General features: G+C 40.5%; 1 protein-coding gene across 15 annotated transcripts in view; it reads left to right on the top strand.

Annotated features, from left to right (window-relative positions):
• Nucleotides 1-19,123, top strand: part of rapgef2b (Rap guanine nucleotide exchange factor 2b) — a 131,401-nt gene extending 112,278 nt beyond the window's left edge. For 5 of the 15 annotated variants that reach the window (XM_048176946.1, XM_048176949.1, XM_048176951.1 and 2 more), the window contains 20 exons: nt 242-406; nt 484-591; nt 691-894; nt 2,211-2,319; nt 2,525-2,801; nt 2,881-3,038; nt 3,463-3,477; nt 4,078-4,318; nt 4,444-4,830; nt 4,917-5,128; nt 5,459-5,582; nt 5,997-6,020; nt 7,799-8,022; nt 8,279-8,449; nt 8,567-8,716; nt 9,179-9,244; nt 11,494-11,695; nt 12,410-12,858; nt 13,517-13,868; nt 16,768-19,123. In XM_048176946.1, the coding sequence (XP_048032903.1) occupies nt 242-406; nt 484-591; nt 691-894; nt 2,211-2,319; nt 2,525-2,801; nt 2,881-3,038; nt 3,463-3,477; nt 4,078-4,318; nt 4,444-4,830; nt 4,917-5,128; nt 5,459-5,582; nt 5,997-6,020; nt 7,799-8,022; nt 8,279-8,449; nt 8,567-8,716; nt 9,179-9,244; nt 11,494-11,695; nt 12,410-12,858; nt 13,517-13,842 (3,612 nt within the window). In that variant the 3' untranslated portion in view covers nt 13,843-13,868; nt 16,768-19,123. The remainder of the gene's footprint in view (nt 1-241; nt 407-483; nt 592-690; nt 895-2,210; nt 2,320-2,524; nt 2,802-2,880; nt 3,039-3,462; nt 3,478-4,077; nt 4,319-4,443; nt 4,831-4,916; nt 5,129-5,458; nt 5,583-5,996; nt 6,021-7,798; nt 8,023-8,278; nt 8,450-8,566; nt 8,717-9,178; nt 9,245-11,493; nt 11,696-12,409; nt 12,859-13,516; nt 13,869-16,767) is intronic. The other 10 variants (XM_048176947.1, XM_048176953.1, XM_048176955.1 and 7 more) reach the window with 6 other exon arrangements.
• Nucleotides 19,124-19,733: the final 610 nt, after the last annotated feature.

Below are 19,733 nucleotides of genomic sequence, written 5' to 3'. Positions count from 1 at the left end.
AGCCCTTTATTGATTCCTAAACATGGAAATATGCTTAGCACAGTAGAGGCATACAGTATATGGACTGAATATCAAATAATATTTTACAAGTCCAATACCTCAACGATGGGAGCTGAGGGAAATTTGCCCAACAGCAATGAAAATGACTCATAGTTCTTCTGGTCAACCACAAATCAGAGCCAAAATTGTATTAAAATGCATTGCTTTGGCATCTTTTAAAGAGTATATTTGGTTTTTACAGGGCACACCGGAGCGTCTTACCATGCACCTTGTAGAAGAGCACTCAGTGGTTGACCCCACCTACATCGAGGACTTCCTGCTTACCTACCGCACCTTCCTGCCAAGCCCCATGGTGGTGGGCAAGAAACTGTTGGAGTGGTTCCATGACCCCAGCCTCAGGGACAAGGTACATAGACACATTTATTCAAGCATTCTATTCAATCAGTTCTCAATTGAATGATTAGTAACCTCACATTTCATCAGGTTACACGGGTAGTCTTGCTGTGGGTGAACAATCACTTCAACGACTTTGAGGGCGACCCCGCAATGACACATTTTCTTGAGGAGTTCGAGTACAATCTGGAGAGAGAGGTCAGTTGTGTGCAATAAAACCTTAAATTCTTTGGTGATCTTCAGCTTTGTGGCCGAATTGACTGCAAAAATCTCATGTAATGCCTCTCTTTGAACCAGAAAATGTGTGGGCACCTAAGACTGTTAAACATAGCATGTGCTGCCAAAGCTAAACTGCGGGTGGTGACCCTGACAAAACCCTCGAGGGAAGCCCCCCTGGCCTTCACCCTGCTGGGGGGTTCAGAGAAGGGCTTTCGCATTTTCATTGACAGCGTGGAGCCAGGCAGCAAAGCTGCAGAGGCCGGCCTTAAAAGAGGAGATCAGGTAATGTCACACCAGCACTGTGCAGGATCTGAAGTAAGCTACAGAAATGGTTGTTAAATTGACACCGTAATAGCAACTTGCTGTGGCATTAGGAGCAGTAATAGCAGTGTGGGACTGGAAGTGGAAAACATTGTGTGAGAGCATTTGTAATTGGCATTGTCAACCGGTGAAAGCGGAGTTAGTCACAGCACTGAGAGCAAACTGCCCTAAATCAAATCATAAAGAAGAAAAGCAAAAACCTCATCTTATGATTTTGTTTCCATTCAGCCTGTCTTTCAAACATAAAAGCACATTAATTTCAGCCCCTCAACTTGTTCTGTAGTCTGAATCTGTCTGCCACACTTCTTGTCTCCTTCACACAAGCAGAAAATGTGATTTCAGATGAATTGAGTATGTCACACTGTTCTTTTTGCCCTTCACTCTATGTGGTATTTGGCTCATAAAGCTGTTTAATGAGTTGCTATCTATTTGCCCTCCGAACCACAAGAAGAATGTTGATTGTTCTGAATGCTAATCAGCTGATACTTGGCCGTTTTGAGATTATTGATAATAACTGTGTCTGCTTAGCCAATTAAAAGATGTGGTAGTTCCCCCTTGTATCAGTCAACAGCTTTGACGATGGATAAACAATTTGTTTTATTTAAGTTTAATTTGAGTAAATAGGGATTAGAATAAGTTTTCATTCAATTTCTTTTGTGTAATTGGTAACAAGAGAACACACGCCAATAATATTAATCATGGAGGATAAGAGGCTTGTAAACTGACATCCATTTTACAAAAACAAAACTTTCTATGACAAAATCAACAAGTGTGCATTTTCAAAAACTAAAAAGTGGGCATAAAAAAGAGAAAAGAAATCATTTCCATCAGAATTTCCTGTGCTAATTTTTTTATGAATTTTGTGAACCTTTTTGCTGTTATTAAATTATGTACGTATCAGTATTATAATCTTCCATCAGCTGTCATGCTCTCTAGATATCAGTAGATATTGGTCAGTAAAACCCATATTGATTGGCTGCTAATGTTAACGTGGACCTGTATTTGTTTGTGTGTGTCACTGGTGTCAGTTTGAATGAGTGAAATGAATGAATGAATGAATGAAAAAGGTCCTTTCACATAGAAAATATGTAACACTGAATAAGTGTCACTCAGCATACCTCACCTCACTGAGATGATTTTATTAAGTGACGTGTAACGCCGCAAACTGCTCTCTGAAAAGTGTACAAAAATTTTAGAACATTATGTTTTATGTGTATTTATCAACTGGCCCAGCTGCAATGTTGATTAAGACCTTGGATTTCCATTTTTTTCCACAGATACTAGAGGTAAATGGGCAAAACTTTGAAAATGTGCCGCTATCCAAAGCCAACGAGATTCTCAAAAACAACACGCACCTGTCCATTACTGTGAAAACCAATCTCTTAGGTAAGTTACACTGGCTGAAATTACAACAGCTGCACAGACTGTCATTTAGATCCAAAACACGCTTTATCCAAAACTTGCCAGTTAGCTCTCCTTCCTTTTGCAGTAGGGGAAAATGTAGTTGTAGTTGCTTTTGATTAGTTGTTTTTTGAAAATGTTAGATGACATTGTTAAATCTCTTTCTTTGTGCTGTGTTCTCTACTCTCAGTGTTTAAGGAGCTACTGGCCAGACCTGACCAGGACCAGGAGCAAGAACAGGAGGAGGAGCCAGACAGGAAAAACGGGGCACCTCACATCCCTAAAATCGGGGACATTAAGAAAGCCAGTCGTTACTCCATCCCTGACCTGGCTGTGGATGTTGAGCAGGTCATGGGTCTTGAGAAAGCTAGTAAGAAAGCCAAGGCCAACACCGTAGGTGGTAGAAACAAGCTGAAGAAGATCTTCGACAAGACACTGACCAGTATTCTTCCACCCAAACCTTACAAGTAAGATGTGCTTGATGTAAGCAGCCGCCATTAGCAATTTGGTCCACCGCAGTGTATAACTCTTCTGGTTTGTTCACAGTGATGTTGGGGTGGGGCAGTCCCAGGATGACAGCATTGTAGGGCTAAAGCAGTCAAAGCAGATCCCTCCTGCTCTTCCTGTCAGTGGAAACCTTTCATCAAGCAACCCTGACCTGCTGCAGTCACATCATCGCATACTCGACTTCAACAACCAACCTGGTAAGGCGCTTTATGTGGTTTCACAAAGTAGGATATGTTATTGCATCAACATCCTTGTTGGTTCTGGAACAACATTCTTATCAACCTCTGAGATGTTAGGGTTAGAGTTTGGCTGTGGCTTTAGGTTGGGATTAAGGGGTGAACAGCATTCAACAATCATTTCCCTAGGGATATGATTTAGCCAATAATCATTTGATCCAGGAATTTATCCATCTAGGTTTGACAAACTTCTTATGAGTGAACTGACTTGTGAGTCAGTAAATAAAGATAGTTGAGATCTTTGCCAGGATAGTTTAAATATATTCGTGTGATATCTTACCTTGCACTTTCCTTGAGGGCATCTACAGAACCCTTCAAAGAAGTTTAATCTCAGTACATGCATATTTGATAAGATGTTCATGCTGTCCTAAATGTCCTCTTTCAGAAGCAGTACCTATAAGTAAGTATTTGATCTTGCCCCGTCAGAGGTTCCTTAACTACTTTAATTTTTCTAATCACAATCATCTTCAGGGCACTTGTCTGCTCAATTTTGACATTGATTTTGCTATCCAGAGTTCTTTATGCTGCACAGTTTGGTGGGATTCAATCAGGTCTTAATCTCTGAACACTTTGCATTTGGTGGGATTCATCTAAATTCTTTAAATTCTTTTTCACTGATTCATGTCGCTTTCACACTAGAGGTTTTGTTGATTGACCTTGAAAGTTGATTTGTTTGCTTAGTGTGAAGGTGTCTTCTGAACATGCACCAAGAAAATTTTAAAATTTATAAAAGAAGCTTTCGGTGATGGGTTAATGTTAAACAAAGTCTGGCAAGTGGTTGATGTAGAGATAATGCATAAATTGATTACATTGTAGACATTCAGAAGTGGATCATTTCTTGATTGTCCAAAAATCTAGTTCAGATTCGGACTTACACAAGCTTACCAAGTGTGAAAGTGACATGTGTTCATTAGTGATGTAAAATGATCATGGGGAACACATAATAAGTGGACTTCCACCCAGATAAAGGCTTGATTCTAGTAATTTGTCTTTTCTTTAGACATGTCAGACCAGGTATTGCGAGTGTTCAAGGCAGACCAGCAAAGTCGGTACATCATGATTGGGAAGGACACCACAGCAAAAGAAGTCGTAGCTCAGGCCATCCGAGAGTTTGCCTTGACTGCTGCCGCTGAAGCCTATTCATTGTGCGAGGTGTCAGTCACTCCTGAGGGCGTTATCAAACAGCGGCGACTTCCTGAACAACTCTCCAAACTAGCCGACAGGATCCAGCTGAGTGGCAGGTGCTGCCTTAGAGCCCTTGTGGCCATTATGTACAATTCCTGAAATATTTCTGTTTCAGAGGCAAATCACTTAAGACACTTGTTGACCTCTCCTCTCATTGGCCTATTCTCCATTTAACATGCAGGTACTACCTGAAAAGCAACATGGAGACAGAGACACTGTGCTCTGATGAAGATGCCCAGGAACTACTAAGGGAGAGCCAGATCAGCCTGCTGCAACTCAGCACGGTGGAAGTGGCGACCCAGCTTTCAATGCGCGCCTTCGAGTTGTTCTGTGCCATCGAGCCCACCGAGTATATCGATGACCTGTTTAAGCTGAAAACTCGCCTAACTGGGCCCCCCAGTCTCAAGCTCTTTGAGGAAGCCATCAATCGGGAGACCTTCTGGGTGGCCACGGAAGTGGTGCGTGAGCCCAACCAGCTCAAACGCATGAAGATCATCAAGCACTTCATTAAAATTGCACTGCATTGCCGCGAGTGCAAGAACTTCAACTCCATGTTTGCCATTATCAGGTAAAATGAGATTTAAGTTCAAGAGTAAAAAATTGTAAAAAATTTTTGGTGTCCCAAATAACAATGGCGTTGTACGTCTTTTCCAGTGGTCTAAATTTGGCACCGGTGTCCAGGCTGAGAGGCACATGGGAGAAGTTGCCCAGTAAATATGAGAAGCTGTTTAGTGATCTTCAAGACCTATTTGATCCCTCCAGGAATATGGCAAAGTACCGGAACCTTCTTAACAGCCAGAACCTGCAGCCACCCATAATACCACTCTTCCCTGTAATCAAGAAGGATCTCACCTTCCTGCATGAAGGTACGATCATTCTCACTGATGTAGGTGAGGACATATATAGTATCCATGTTTGTTTATTATTGAACATCTCTTAGTTTTGGGAAGAGATTATGTCAGGTAGATAAAATAGCTTTATATTCCATGAAAAGCACCTACAACTCTGCATAGCTTTTGAGGTTTGTTTCTAATTAGGACTATTTCTCTTTGATCTTTATAGTTTGTGCAGTGCATTTAATGTAAGGATTACAAAGAGGCTGTTACTGAAGGATGTTTATTTCACATGCAAACAGGGTTTGTAGTACAAGAGTGTAAATTATATGATATGAGCCCTTTCTTTATTGCTAACTCTAGGGAATGACTCAAAGGTTGACGGTTTGGTGAACTTTGAGAAGCTGCGGATGATTGCTAAAGAAATCAGACACGTAGGCCGGATGGCAGCTGTAAACATGGACCCTGCTCTGATGTTCAGAACCAGGTGAGTGCTTTCCTGATCTGACTGCTGCAATGACTTCTTTGCCTTTCTTTCAGGCTGGACTCTTCACACCACTGAGTAGCTTTTAGTGCCCACTTACTGCGACGTGTACAGCTCTCACCTCACGCTTCCACGCACAGGCTTTTACTAAGGTTTTTTCAACGTTGAAGTGTTTGTGATGTTTACGTACAGGAGAGTCAAACCATTGTGTACGTTTCTCTTTGTCTGCATTATTGTCAGAGAAGTTACTGTCTCTCTTTTGGTCTCTGATGCACCTCAACCTGGTACCCTTGGTCTGTTTCTCCTCATCTAAGTGTGTCTCCCTTTCTTTCTCTCATGGGCTTTCTTTCTCCCCCATTTCTCTCTTCGTCCACCCTCTCTGCCCCACACTTCACTATTCATGGCTCTCCCTTACAGGAAGAAGAAATGGAGGAGTTTAGGGTGAGTATGGTGAACTCTCACCTTTGGCCTCATGTGTGCCCCCTCCTTTCATTTGGGCTGTGGCTCCTCACCATCCTTTATTTTTATTTTTCTGGTTCATTTGAGAATGCTTCTGCTCTGACGGATCCCATCCAAGCATTTGACTACCATCACTTTTGCTACTCAGGGTCATTGAAATAAGCTCACCTCATTCTAAAACACATCCTAATGTTTCTGTTGTATTATTACCATCGATTTTTAATGTTTCACAAACATGACCCTACCAGTATGCATGAATTTATTTACAGTTGTTTGGTTCCAGCTCATTTATTAATTTGATGTCCCATGATCCATTTTTAGCAAAAGTGATTTAACGTGCCCCTTCCAGCTAAACTACTTAACATAGCTGCACGTCTTCTACTAAGTATTTGCAGTCTTGTGTGAGTTTTTTGTTTGTTTGTTTGTTTGATTTATTTATCTTTTTAATTATTTTCCTTAGTTTAAACGAATTATTATTTTGTATATAGGGACTAAGATTGTGTATGGATGCAAACCCTGCCTTTAAGAAGTTTTAAGTCTGTTAAATGCTTTTTCCTATTATAGCTTAATATACAAAGACTTTAATTATGCTAGTGGTGCAGAAATAATGCACTTCACCTTTAAAGCTGCAGTGTAGTCAGTAACATTTTTTTTTTTTTTTTTTTGGTAAAAAAAAATATCCAAAATAAATTTGAGCAAGTACATAACCAGCCAGTGTTCAAAACTACCTTCTTACCTTAGCCCGATTCACAACGGTAAGCTTGTTATAATGTTTTCTAATTCGAGAGGTACTGGTAGGTTTCTGCAGAAAATCTGAGCATGCCGCTGTTCATCTTTGCGTCATTACATCACATCTATTTACATAAAGAGGGAGTTCCAGCTAGTAGGCTATATGGCATGTAAGGATGCTGCAGGTGACGGATCGTTTATAGCCTTTTCTCACAGCAGCTGCAATAATTAAACTTATCGTTTGGATGGCGGATTGTATGGTATGACAAATTAACGTTAGAGATTAGACTGTGCAGAAATTGAAATCTATATGTAACGCTAATACACACTAAATACACGTAGTCATGCAATTCTTATGTTGTTAACATTAACAATTTGAGAACAAAGTATAACAATAATAATAATTTGCATGGTTTGATGTGATATGAGCTAAGCGATCGTTAGATTTAATCTCAATTGGTAGCACAATTTATTGTAATGAAATTCTTATATTGGTCATACTTCCAAGACTACAATCTGTGATTCCAAAGTACAGTATCCACTGGTGCGGTGACTTACAGCCAAACATTCTCCTCAAAACATTAGATTCATCCACGCTGAGGAGCTGTGCCAATGCACAATCCACGTAAAGATGATAATTCGCAAATTACTGCAATTGCAGGTTTCAAACAGAGATGGCGACAAAGAGACAAAACGTACAGACTGCAGCTTTAAGCATAAAAGAAATATTAGTTCAAAGCTTTTCCCCAGAAATGAAAAAAAAAGGATATAATCAGTGAATCTTTTCTAAATATCATGCAAAGTTCGAGTATGATACTTCTGTTGTTTACATAGCATCCCATTTTTGTTTAACTGCCTGTTTGACTGAGATGTGAAATGCATGGAATGTTTGGATTGTTCTAAAGCTGCAAGGAATGCAACTTACTGCATGTCAAAGAGGCTGAGAGACTCCATCTGATCCTGCATCAGCATACTACACACTATTAAAGTCAGCCTGCTTCTTTAACTCTAATGTGTGTGTGTGTGTTTAGGTCACTCAGCCAGGGCAGTGCCAATGCGGCCGTCCTGGATGTAACCCAGACAGGCGGGCACAAGAAACGGGTCAGACGGAGTTCCTTTCTCAATGCCAAGAAGCTGTACGAGGATGCACAGATGGCACGCAAGGTCAAACAATACCTGTCCAACCTCACCCTGGAGACAAACGAGGAGAGCCTGCAGACACTCTCAATGCAGTGTGAGCCCTCAATCAACACATGTGAGTAGGGTGCAAGCACGCACACACAAATACAAAAAACACTAGCATGTGAAAAAGTACAAAAAAATGTATAAAATTATAAAGCATAATACAGTTTCAAGGCCAGTAAGAAGTACTTCTAGTGAGTAAATTTTTCCACCAATCTCTTGCCATTGGTAAAAAGTAAATTTTGGACCCTGGTGGGTTAATTATTTCCTCATTATTAAGATATATATTTCAGCTCTTTGTTTACAAATAGATCCTTTCAATTTCACAGTGCCGAAGAGTTCCGGAGACCGAAAGAGACCTGACACATCGCCCGTGGTCGCACGGGCCGCCACACACCAGCGCCAGCAGCTTCAGAAAGCCAACCAGGCGCTTCAAGTGCCTGCCGTAGCCCTCTACCCATCTCGCAAGAAAGTGCCGGTCAAAGACCTACCACCATTTGGTAAGACCACGTATTTTTGATACTTCAACATAATTAAGTCATCCAATACAAATATATTAATGCTTCTACTGTATATTAATGGTTCTCATAAGGCTCTGTCTTATTGTGTTTGCATAGGCACAAGCTCACCACAGTCTCTGAAGAAGATATTGTCCCTTTCAGAGGAGGCAGGAGAGAGACACAGGAAACAGACAGAGGATAGTGTGTCCAACAACTCCTCACAGTTGTCATCTCCTCCGACGTCTCCTCACAGCTCACCTAAGAAAGGTAAGGATACACACAGACAGACACACTATGGCATTCGGTGTATACTTAAATGTCGTTTTTCTCCAACCTCTAGTCTTTGCACACTCGATTTAATCTCCTCATTGACTTGTCAGTGAACTGTGGAATAAGAGGCCTATAGTGGGCATGCAGTGAAATATATTGTAAGACAGCGTGTTACCTCACCACTGGCATGCAGTTCATTGCTCTGATAGCTGGCGCCCCTTAGTGCCCCATGTTTTCATGTTTACTATTTAATATGTTGATACTGCCATCTAGTGGTAAAAAAGGTCACGCATATGATATGGAATATTCTGCCATGGTTGACATGTTTCAGTGCTGTTATTGGAACGCTGCTTGTCTCTCATTTGAGTTACAGATGCACGACTTTCCATCTTTCCTTTTGAATTTGTGTCACATAACATGTCTGTCTCTCATCACTCACCTGTTTTGCCCTGTATTCAGCCATCGCAGCTATAAGAAGCCATGGTATGAAGGGTTTTTCCTCCTTCTGTAGAAAATCACCAACAGGTAACAGGGCCTAGATACAGATTTAGCCTGAGAGAGTTCACACAAGCATCATTATTGCTGTGTCTCAAAATGTAGTGAGCTGCCTACTAAAACATCATCCAATAGAGGTAGTTTGGTGTCTTTCATGCTCACCAAGGCTGTATTTATTTGATCAAAAATAATTTTTAGTAATTTTTAGAAATGTTATTGCCATTTAAAATGCCTATTGTCTATTTGAATATATTTTAAAATGTAATTTATTCCTGTGATGGCAAAGCTGAATCTTCAGCAGCTGTTAATCCAGTCTTCAATGTCACATGAACCTTCAGAAATCATTCTAATATACTAATTTGGTGCTCAAGAAACATTTCTTTTATATTTCTTTCTTTTAAAAAGTTGTACTGCTTAATATTTTTTTGGAAACCATTTTATTCAGAATTCTTTGACGAAAAGAAAGTTAAAAGTGCAATATATAATTTTTAGGAGGATCTATTGACAAAAATGCAATATAATATACATAACTGTTTTCAGTGGTGTATAAAGACCTTACATAATGAACCGTTATGTTTTTATTACCTTAGAATGAGTCATTTCGATCTACATATGCCGCGGGTCCCCTTACATGTTAAGTCGCCATTTTGCGCCGGCATATTTCTATAGTAGCCCTAAACCATGTTTGATTGATTAGCTACTCTCTGCTTTCTCAGACGACAACATCTTTGTCCTGTGTCGGCCACCGTAGCTTCTCTGTATTGCAATTCGCAACCTTACCGCTAGATGCTGCTAAAATTTACACACTGCATCTTTAATAAACAGCATTCATTTAAAATATAAAACTTTTATAACATTATAAATGTCTTAACTGTCATTTTTTATTTTAACGCATCCTTGAATAAAAGTGATAATTTCATTCATTCATTCATTCATTAAAAAAAAAAAAAATTGACCTCAGACTTTTGAACAGTAGTGTATGTTTGTTTGACTAGAACAATTCGGAACCTGTTCAAAATTGCTGTCTAGGTTGGCAGCTCATCAGTATTGATACACAGCCAATGAGATGTTTTGTTCTCAGTTCAGACTTTCCCTAAGATATTTCAGTGGTGTGATTGGCATAGTCAGTAACATTTGTGTCAAAACTTTTAGTATATAGTGTGTTATATAGTACATTGTCTGTTGGGGGTTCTACTAATGACATTTTATACATGTGTATTCTGATATTTGAGTGACCTCTCTCAAGTCTAGACAGTGTTTTTGCACCTGTTTTGCTCCTAGCTGACAGAAAAAGGCTAGTGCTTTAACTGTGTGTGTGTACTGTAGGGCCCAAGCTACTCCGCTACTTAAGTAACTGCCTGGTTTTGATTAGCTAAGTTAAGAGAAGGAAGTTTTGGCTGTATAATGCTTTGCTCTGGCAGTAGCATAGTGTTTTATGAATTTTTGTACAGTTATTTGATATAGAGTAGTCTCAGTACATGAATGATTGAAAGATCTACTTGTGTACTTGTGCATTTTATGAGTTGAACCTTTTCTGACACCCTGAGGCCCAGTTTCACAGACAGGGCTTAAGCTAAGCCAGGATTAGGCCTTATTTCAGTGAGGGTATTTAAGCAGCTTTTATAAACATACCCTAGAAAAACATTACTGGTATGCATCTTGAGACAAAACAATGGCTCTGACATATTTTAAGATATTTCAGTGCAAGTTGCTTTCAGTTAAAACAGCCCAAACCTGCATTTTTGTCTAGGACTAGCTTAAGCCTAGTCTGTGAAAATGGGGATGAATATAACATCTTCTATCTTGCACTATTATTTTATCATCAGTTTCATCTTGTTGTAAGCTGTAAAGGTATATCTTTTATGGGAAGGTTAAATTCTATTGTGCAATTGTTAGTTAATTATTTCAATTGATGACTTTGCGATTTGCAACCACTAAATCTAGCGATACTATGCGAACACTGACATAAGTCACAGATTTTCAGTAACTCTGTTCCAATAGAGTACCTAATAGAGAGCATTTTTAAGACACCTCTGACTGCGCAAATTTTTGTGTGCTGTTGTTGTATTGTGTTGTACATTTACATTAACATCAAACTAGAATCAGTTTTCTTACAAATCAGCTGTACATGTAGGTGGTTACCAGCTAGGTAGCTCTCTAGGGTATGGAACAAAACCTATTAAAGTGAAAAGAGGCAGTTTTAGACTGGAGTACCACAGGGCTTTCTATTAGGGCCAAACCGTTTTCTTATCATTTTGTTCTGTGTACTCATTTGCCAGGTTATGGACGAGCTGGTGATTACCTGTCAGACTCTGGCCACAGTGAGATCTCCTCACGCTCCAGTCTGGTGAGCACCTCCTCCCTGGACATGGGGCAAGAGGAACGCAGGCAGCGGTATGGAGGAATAGCTGCGGAGGGCCATGGCAGTGGTCACCGGCTAGAGCGCAGGGCGACTGCTGACCCTGACCAGTACAGCTTGGGGTAAACACCACTCTTTACTTTCTCAGCTATTTGGTGTGTTGCATGAATGACCAGTTAATCGGTCTATTAGGAACCCTGAAACATTTAGGCTGGTTTTCGGCTTATCTAACTCCAATCTGACATATTTCTCAGGCAGTATTTTCATAAGACATGTACTTGTGTTTTATAAGCAGCTAGTCGGAGCACAGTAGAATGGATACAGGGTTCTTGAAAAATATTTTTAAAAATATTTTAAATTCTGCATAATGTTAAAAGTGCAACACTTGTGGCAGGGAAACCAAAAAAGCAAAAAACTCGATGCAATAATGCAGACCATCTGAATGTGTAATAAAAGGGATTCATTTATCAGAGGGTTTTATTATGCACACTGGAAATACCAATACCACATAAAAATATCAAAGAAAATGTCTAGATCAGGGGTGCAAAACTCCCAGAGAGCCTCAGTTTCTGCAGAGTTTAGCTTCAACCCTAATTAAATGCACTTGATCAAGCTAATCAAGTCCTTTAGGATTATTTAAAAACTACAGGTATGTGTGTTGGAGCAAGGCTGGGACTAAACTATGCAGGTCCCAACTATGACACTATGTAGTCTATATGAAGTTGTCAGCCTTACTAATCGACAGGCCTTTTATTGGACGACTGGTTGACCATCTTGACCTGGCAATGTATTATTACTATTAAACCTTCTGAATCCTTCTACCATTCTTTTTTCAGGTCCTACTCATCCATGCAGGATTGCCGGGGTCTGTATGCGGGCGGCACCGTGCTGTCTTCTCCCAGCTCAGAGGAGCTTACCCAGGACCAGGGTGACCGGGTGTCTCTTGACGCTGCTGATTCTGGTCGTGGCAGCTGGACTTCGTGTTCCAGTGGCTCCCATGACAACATTCAGACCATGCAACAGGGGCGTAGCTGGGAGGCATTGGCAGAGGGCGCGGGGCTGTGGGGAAGTAGAGGGAGCTGGGCGTCCGCATCCTCTACGTCCTCGGCGGCATGTTGGGGCGAGGACTCTGAGGGCGACACAGGTACCATCAAACGAAGAGGAGGGAGAGATGTGACCACAGACCCAGAGACCAGCAGCATCACCTCCACCGGTTCAGAAGAGTCCAGACAGCACAGTCGACGCCCCTCACCCATCACTGCAGGCAACACCAAGGCCGTGATTGGTAAGAGTCGACACGTGAATCTGGTTTAAAGTTCACCCAAAAATGATAGTTATGTTAATATTTACACACCCTCATGTTCATCCAAAGCTGTATGGTCTTATTTTTTCCAAAGAACACAAAGTGAGAAGCATCAAACAGATTTTTTCCCCCGTTCAGTAACCTTTAATACCGTCTATTTCTGTCTAGCTTCATAATGGACCAAAAAAAATCAAATATTGATTTATTTCATGCCAGGTTGTGCATCAAAATTGAATGTCAAACTTTATGTGTGGAACCATATTTGACTTGAAAGATGTGTTTGGAGAAAGATTTTCATTTTTGGGTAACTATTGTTTTAAGAGTAACCACACCAAATTCTACAGTATATCCTTTCCTATGTGTTGTGCATTTCAATGCTTTGAAAGCTGAAGTCGCGATCTTTGCATGAAAAGTCTGAAAACATATTCCCAATGAAAATGAAAATGAAGCATGCTGCAGGTTGAGACAACCTCACTTTAATTACTTAATTGTCATGTTGAACACTACAAGGTGGAACAACACAGACTACCTACAAAAACAATCCTTCCTGATCTAGTGCATGTCTGCATGTGTCCGTCCGCGTGTGTGAGAAGCATTACGGATATTAAACGGAACTGTGGTGTCCGTCTCCTCCCCTCAGCACGGAAGGACGGCCGTTACCGGGACCCTCCGCCCACGCCACCAGGCTACACGGCACTGACCATCACGGATGTAACTGAGGGCACGGCTCACTCAGGCAGGAGACCCCCGGACTACACCACCGCCTTGCAGCGCTCCCGCCTTGTCACACATTCCCCCGACTCCCAGCAGCCCCCGGCTGCGGGAAAACCCACCCACTCGCCGGACCCCCGGGGCCGAGAAGAGGAGGAGGCAGAGGAGGTGGAAGAGGAGGGTGAGTGCTTGTCTCCCAAACTCAGAGCTCAGAGGAGGAGAGGTCCACACACAGCAGTTCCCCCCAGGCCATGAGTTACATACACCACCCCAGCAGGAAGGTAAAACATCCCAAACTCCAGTTACTTCCACACTCACACACTCACACACCCCTCGCACACGAGTCACGGTCTCTGCATGCCAGGAGGACAGCTCCTTCACCTGCCCACCATCACCAACCACCAAAGCATCTCACACAGTGCATGCGTCGCCACGGAGACAGCCTGCCCCCCGTCGCCGTGGCAACATCCCAGTCATTGCTCCCCGCTCTGCCGTGTGTATTGGCTCTCACCCATCAGTGCTCACAGGAAAATCACTAGATCTGCCATCATAAATGCTTGAACACATGATAGAACCTGAAGTCATGTTTGTGTTGTCAGGTAGCACATGAAATAGTGTTAGTACTTATCCGCACAAAGATCCTGAATTGAGGAGTTGTCATTTTATTAATTTTCACAGTATTTTTTATTTATTTATTTATTTATTTTAATTATTTCCTGTCCTGTCATGTTTGTCTTTGGTATGGTACGGCCAGAGCATATTTTATTTCCTTATTATATTTAGTTGTCTGTCTATGACTTTGTTCCAAACCCAAGTGCATTTCCTATAGACAGCTTTATTAGATTCAAAGATTATGCTGCTTTACATTTTGGCCAAAATCAAAGGCAGTTATACATGTAATCTTTGTAGGCAAGGTAATCCCATAATGCATGTTCTTCCAAGATTGTGTAGTTGAGCAAATCATAGATTATTAATTTATCATATAGTACATTTGTGTGTATATTGGAAGTATATCCAGTATGTACGCCATCTTGGAAGAAAATTTGGACCCACTTTATATTAAGTGGCCTTAACTACTATGTACTTACATTTAAATTAATCATTTGATACAATGCACTTATTGTGTACATACATGTTTTTACATTGTACTTATATCTTAAAAACACCTGCATGTAATTACATCTGTAATTAATTTCTGTAATTACATTTATAATTACACTGTTGACCCATCCCTTACACCTTACCCCTACCCTTAAACCTACCCATACCACCTAAGCTTTCCCTAACCTTACCCGTATCCCACCTCAATAGCAGCAAAAGTGTTTTTCAATTCAGTATGAACCCAATAAGTACATTGTACTTATTTTTTGATGTAAGTACTTAGTAGTTAAGGCCACTTAATATAAAGTGGGACTATGTTGTGTGGTTAGTTCAACCAAAAATGAAAATTCTGTCATTAATTACTCACCCTCATGTCGTTCCACACCCGTAAGACCTTTGTTCATCTTCAGAACACAAATTAAGATATTTTTGAAAAAAATCCAATAGCTCAGTGAGGCCTCCATTGCCAGCAAGATAATTAACACTTTCAGATGCTCAGAAAGCTACAAAAGACATACACTATATTGTCAAAAGGTTTGGGACGCCTGCCTTTACGTGCACATTAACTTTAATGACATCCCATTCTTAATCCGTAGGGTTTAATATAGAGTTGGTCCACCCTTTGCAACTATAACAGTTTCAACTCTTCTGGGAAGGCTTTCCACCAGGTTTAGGAGTGTGTTTATGGGAATTTTTGACCATTCTTCTAGAAGCGCATTTGTGAGGTCAGGCACTGATGTTGGCGAGAAGGCCTGGCTCGCAGTCTTCGCTCTAATTCATCCCAAAGGTGTTCTTTTGGGTTGAGGTCAGGACTCTGTGCAGGCCAGTCAAGTTCCTCCACACCAAACTCGCTCATCCATGTCTTTACGGACCTTGCTTTGTGCACTGGTGCACAGTCATATTGGAACAGGAAGGGGCCATCCCCAAACTGTTCCCACAAAATTGGGAGCATGAAATTGTCCAAAATGTCTTGGTATGCTGAAGCATTAAGAGTCCCTTTCACTGGAATTAAGGGTCCAAGCCCAACTCCTAAAAAACAACCCCATACCATGATCCCCCCTCCACCAAACATTACACTTGCCATAAGGCAAGTATTGTTCTCCTGGCACCCGCCAAACCCAGACTCGTCCATCGGATTACCAGACTGAGAAGCATGATTTGTCACTTCAGAGAGCACGTCTCCACTGCTCTAGAGTCCAGTGGCGGCGTGCTTTACACCACAGCATCCGACGCTTTGCATTGCACCTGGTGATGTAAGGCTTGGATGCAGCTGCTCGGCCATGGAAACCCATTCCATGAAGCTCTCTACGCACTGTTCTTGAGCTAATCTGAAGGCCACACGAAGTTTGGATGTCTGTAGCTATTGGTGCACAAAAAGTGTTCTCATCACTTTAAAACATTAAAGTTGAACCACTGTAATCACATGAACTGTTTTAAATACGTCTTTAGTAGCTTTCTGGGCATTGAAAGTGTAAATTGTCTTGCTGGCAATGCAGGCCTCACTGAGCCATCGGATTTTATCAAAAAATATCTTAATTTGTGTTCTGAAGATGAACGAAGGTCTTACGGGTGTGGAACGACATGAGGGTCAGTAATTAATGACAGAATTTACATTTTTGTGTGAACTAACCCTTTAAGCATTTCAAATCAGTCACCATTTGAGTTGCTCAAATGCTTTTCACATTTTGTTGGTCTGAGCCCCAAATCCAGTCCACTTGCAAACTCTACTTCTTTTTTTTTTTAAGCATTGCATTATTTAGTTACAAACAATGGCGTGCTTACATCATAAACATGAGTATCCCTGTGTGTACTAGTGGCAGCTGTTTGCCGTATAGCAATTCAGGTGAAGATGCTTATACTACCAAAATTTAACATGCACAGAACTGCATTAGCATCTGTTTCCTGCAAATGCAATGCAAGAGATGTGACACCAAAGGTAGTTTCTGTGGAGATAAAGGGAAATGCACATTATACGTCATCAATAACGGTTCACTTTCACATGTCACTGGGGTTTGGAACAGAGCCTATGTATAAGAGACTGTCCATGATGCTCACAGAGTTTCTCTCTTGTTCCTCCAGAGGATGAACAGGTGTCTGCTGTTTGAATGGGGATGACACTGGCTTTTATACGGTTGCTGCATTGACTGATGGCCCATATCAGGCCTCCACAGGTCGGTCAGACAGACAGCCAGACCATCCAGTCTACATCTTGCCGGCACTGCCTCTCTCCCTCCTCAATGATGGATTCATCTCCCTGCCCTGCCTTAATGCATCATGGGGGTTTGATGCCCTGCATGCTAAAAATACTGTGAAGAAAGGAGGCGAGCAAAAAATAACTTATTTGGCACTTTGGAGAATGGAAATATGAACTGAACTGAAACTCAAACACAGCGCTTTGACATTCACACACAAGAAACAAACTACTGTTAACGGTTGTCTTCAGACAATTTCCTCTCTTTCCTTCTGCTTAAAGGTCACTCTAACGTGTTTAGTAGTTCCCCTCAGCACTTTTTAAACTGTTTTTAAGGTGTAAACTGATGCACACAATCAACGTTTCATTCTCCTAATTCTGGAAATGCAGTTTGGATGGCGAAGAAGGCTTGACTACAACTTATCACCCCACCTGTTCACATCAGTCCAGACGACAACACTCGACATATCTGTATGGTATAGCGTTACAGTATTATATATTTGCAGGAGCACGGCTTGAAGGACACCTCTTCTACTAGAGAACGACATCACGATGGAGTTCGCATTGACTCTTGGAAAACGTAGCACACCGATTTGACAAGGAAGGCGCTTTGTGAGAGGAAACGATGCTAAGTAAAGCCTTAGTTGGTTGTTTTTATTGGTTCTTGGCCTTAATGTGTTTGAAAGCCCTAAGAAAGTATGAATGGTTTGGTCAAAGCTCATAACAAACATGATACAGAAATAACGGGCCGAACAAATCTACATCTGTGAGTAATCCAGCCGCCAAAGTCCATTAAAAGTGAACCAGTTCAGTTGCAGTAAGCTTTTAGTGATGGAGAGGAACTGTACACATTCATCTTCGATAGTGTTTTACCAGTTCAGCACCTCCTGAAAGCGATTTAAAGCAGTCTTCAATATGTGTCACAACATCAAGCGCCCCCTGTTGGTGTAGGTGAGAACTGAAGGCTACTCAGGCAAATAGGGTCGTCCTATTCGGGTGCTACTTCCTTCCTCTCATTAAGTGATGCCATTAAGGAGGTGTGTGGAAAACGGTGGTTTCTGTGTTAAGTTTTTCTTTATGAGGACTCAAGTCGTGCATGTTTCTCCTGGAGTGGGCTTTGATCTAAATACCACTGCTGCACAACAGCTTCCACAATCGCTCACAGGAACTCAACTGAAACTTGCTTTTGAGACCCCAGTGGGCCGGGAACACGCAAATCCACCTGACGTCTGCCAGTTAGAGCAGAACTGAACCGGTGGGAGCACGTCACTTTTATTCTTTCATTTTAATCACTGAGTTAAGCTGATCACATTGATCAGTAGTTAGAAACAATAGACTTGAGAAGAAAAAAAAAAGAAGTTTGCAGTGTTTTCCACTGTACCCTGTAACATCACTACTTCAGTGTTTCTTTCTCTAGTTGCCTGTTTGTTTGTTTGTTTGTTTGTTTGTTTTTGTTTGTTTGTTTGTAGGTTTTTGTTTGTTTGTTTGTTTGTTTGGCTCCCACACGTTTTTTTTTTTTTTTTTTTGTAATGGTTGCGGATACAGTTGTTAATAACAACACATTTGTAACAGTAAATATATCGACCATCTGCTTCCACTTAATTTTTTTTAGTAAATATTCACGTTTTGGCAAGCCAAAATGAGTCGCTTGTTTTGCAAAATAAGTTGCACAAATTGTACAAGCATAAATACAACAAGGTAAATAGTAGTAGGTAGCTGTTCTGCTACTCTGTTCGATATGTGATGTCAAGTGAGACGTGTACATTTAGCTGGTGAAGATTCTCTTTTTTTGACTACTTTTACCTGTACGTCTTTTACAAAGACAATTGGTGGAGTATGTATTTGTTCTTATTTTTTGTCTTTCTTTTTGTTTTGTATTTTTAATACAATAATTGTAAATATTGGTTATATTTTTGTTGAATTGTAGAAATGTATGATGTTTATGCCTCAACATCCAGTTTATATGAAGCTGGGAATCAATAAATTCGACAAAAATGAATCAACTTAGTTTTTAAATGCTTATTATTATTATTATTATTATTATTATTATTATTATTATTATTATTATTAATGCTCTTCTTTTGTTCTGTTGATCCTGCATTGTTTTCAAACATTGTTTTAAATGACCTCTGGCACCATCTAGTGTTTGCACAAGAGAAAACATGGAAGTAACTTGAAATGTGTATCTCATACTTTTCTAACTGACAAATGTATGTTGGGGTTAATAAAAGACATCCATATCTATCTGCTGTTCAACACTCTTTGATTTTTCAGTGTTTCTTCTGAGATTTGATAAGCTGAACAGGATGAGCTGGGTCATTCCACATTATTGAGCATAATGCACCGTAAAAACTGAACTGTTGTAGCATACTGTATCACAGTATCATATTATAGATACACTGGCTGAAGGTGAAAATCTTCCTCCCAAGATGACCAACCCCCACTATTTGGCAGATGTTTTAGGATTTTGTGCATCGTTTTGGTTAGTCCAGGTAAGGTAAGGTTTTCACAAGTGTGTTATTGGCAAAAATAAGCAATAATGCCTTAGTAAGCATACTAAATATGCAGTTATACATCTTGAATGTATAATTGTGTATTTCAATGTGTAAATATTATTTAAATTAAGAAAAAAAAAATTGATTTAAGGTAAGAAAAACTTAAATGTAAATTAAAGGCACAATATGTAAGATTTTTGGATTAAAATATCCAAAAACCACTAGAACAATGTTATATATTTTGTTGACTTGTGACATTATCCCAGATGTTTCCAAGAATGTTTAAATCCAGAGAAATAAGCAATTTGAATAAGTTACATTTTAACCAGGATACAGGCCTGTTCATCCATCGCCTATCA

This window comes from Megalobrama amblycephala, linkage group LG23, assembly GCF_018812025.1.
Source record: "Megalobrama amblycephala isolate DHTTF-2021 linkage group LG23, ASM1881202v1, whole genome shotgun sequence".
NCBI lineage: Eukaryota > Metazoa > Chordata > Actinopteri > Cypriniformes > Xenocyprididae > Megalobrama > Megalobrama amblycephala.
The sequence above is the reverse complement of the archived record's forward strand: the minus strand, read 5'-3'. Positions and strand labels throughout refer to the sequence as shown.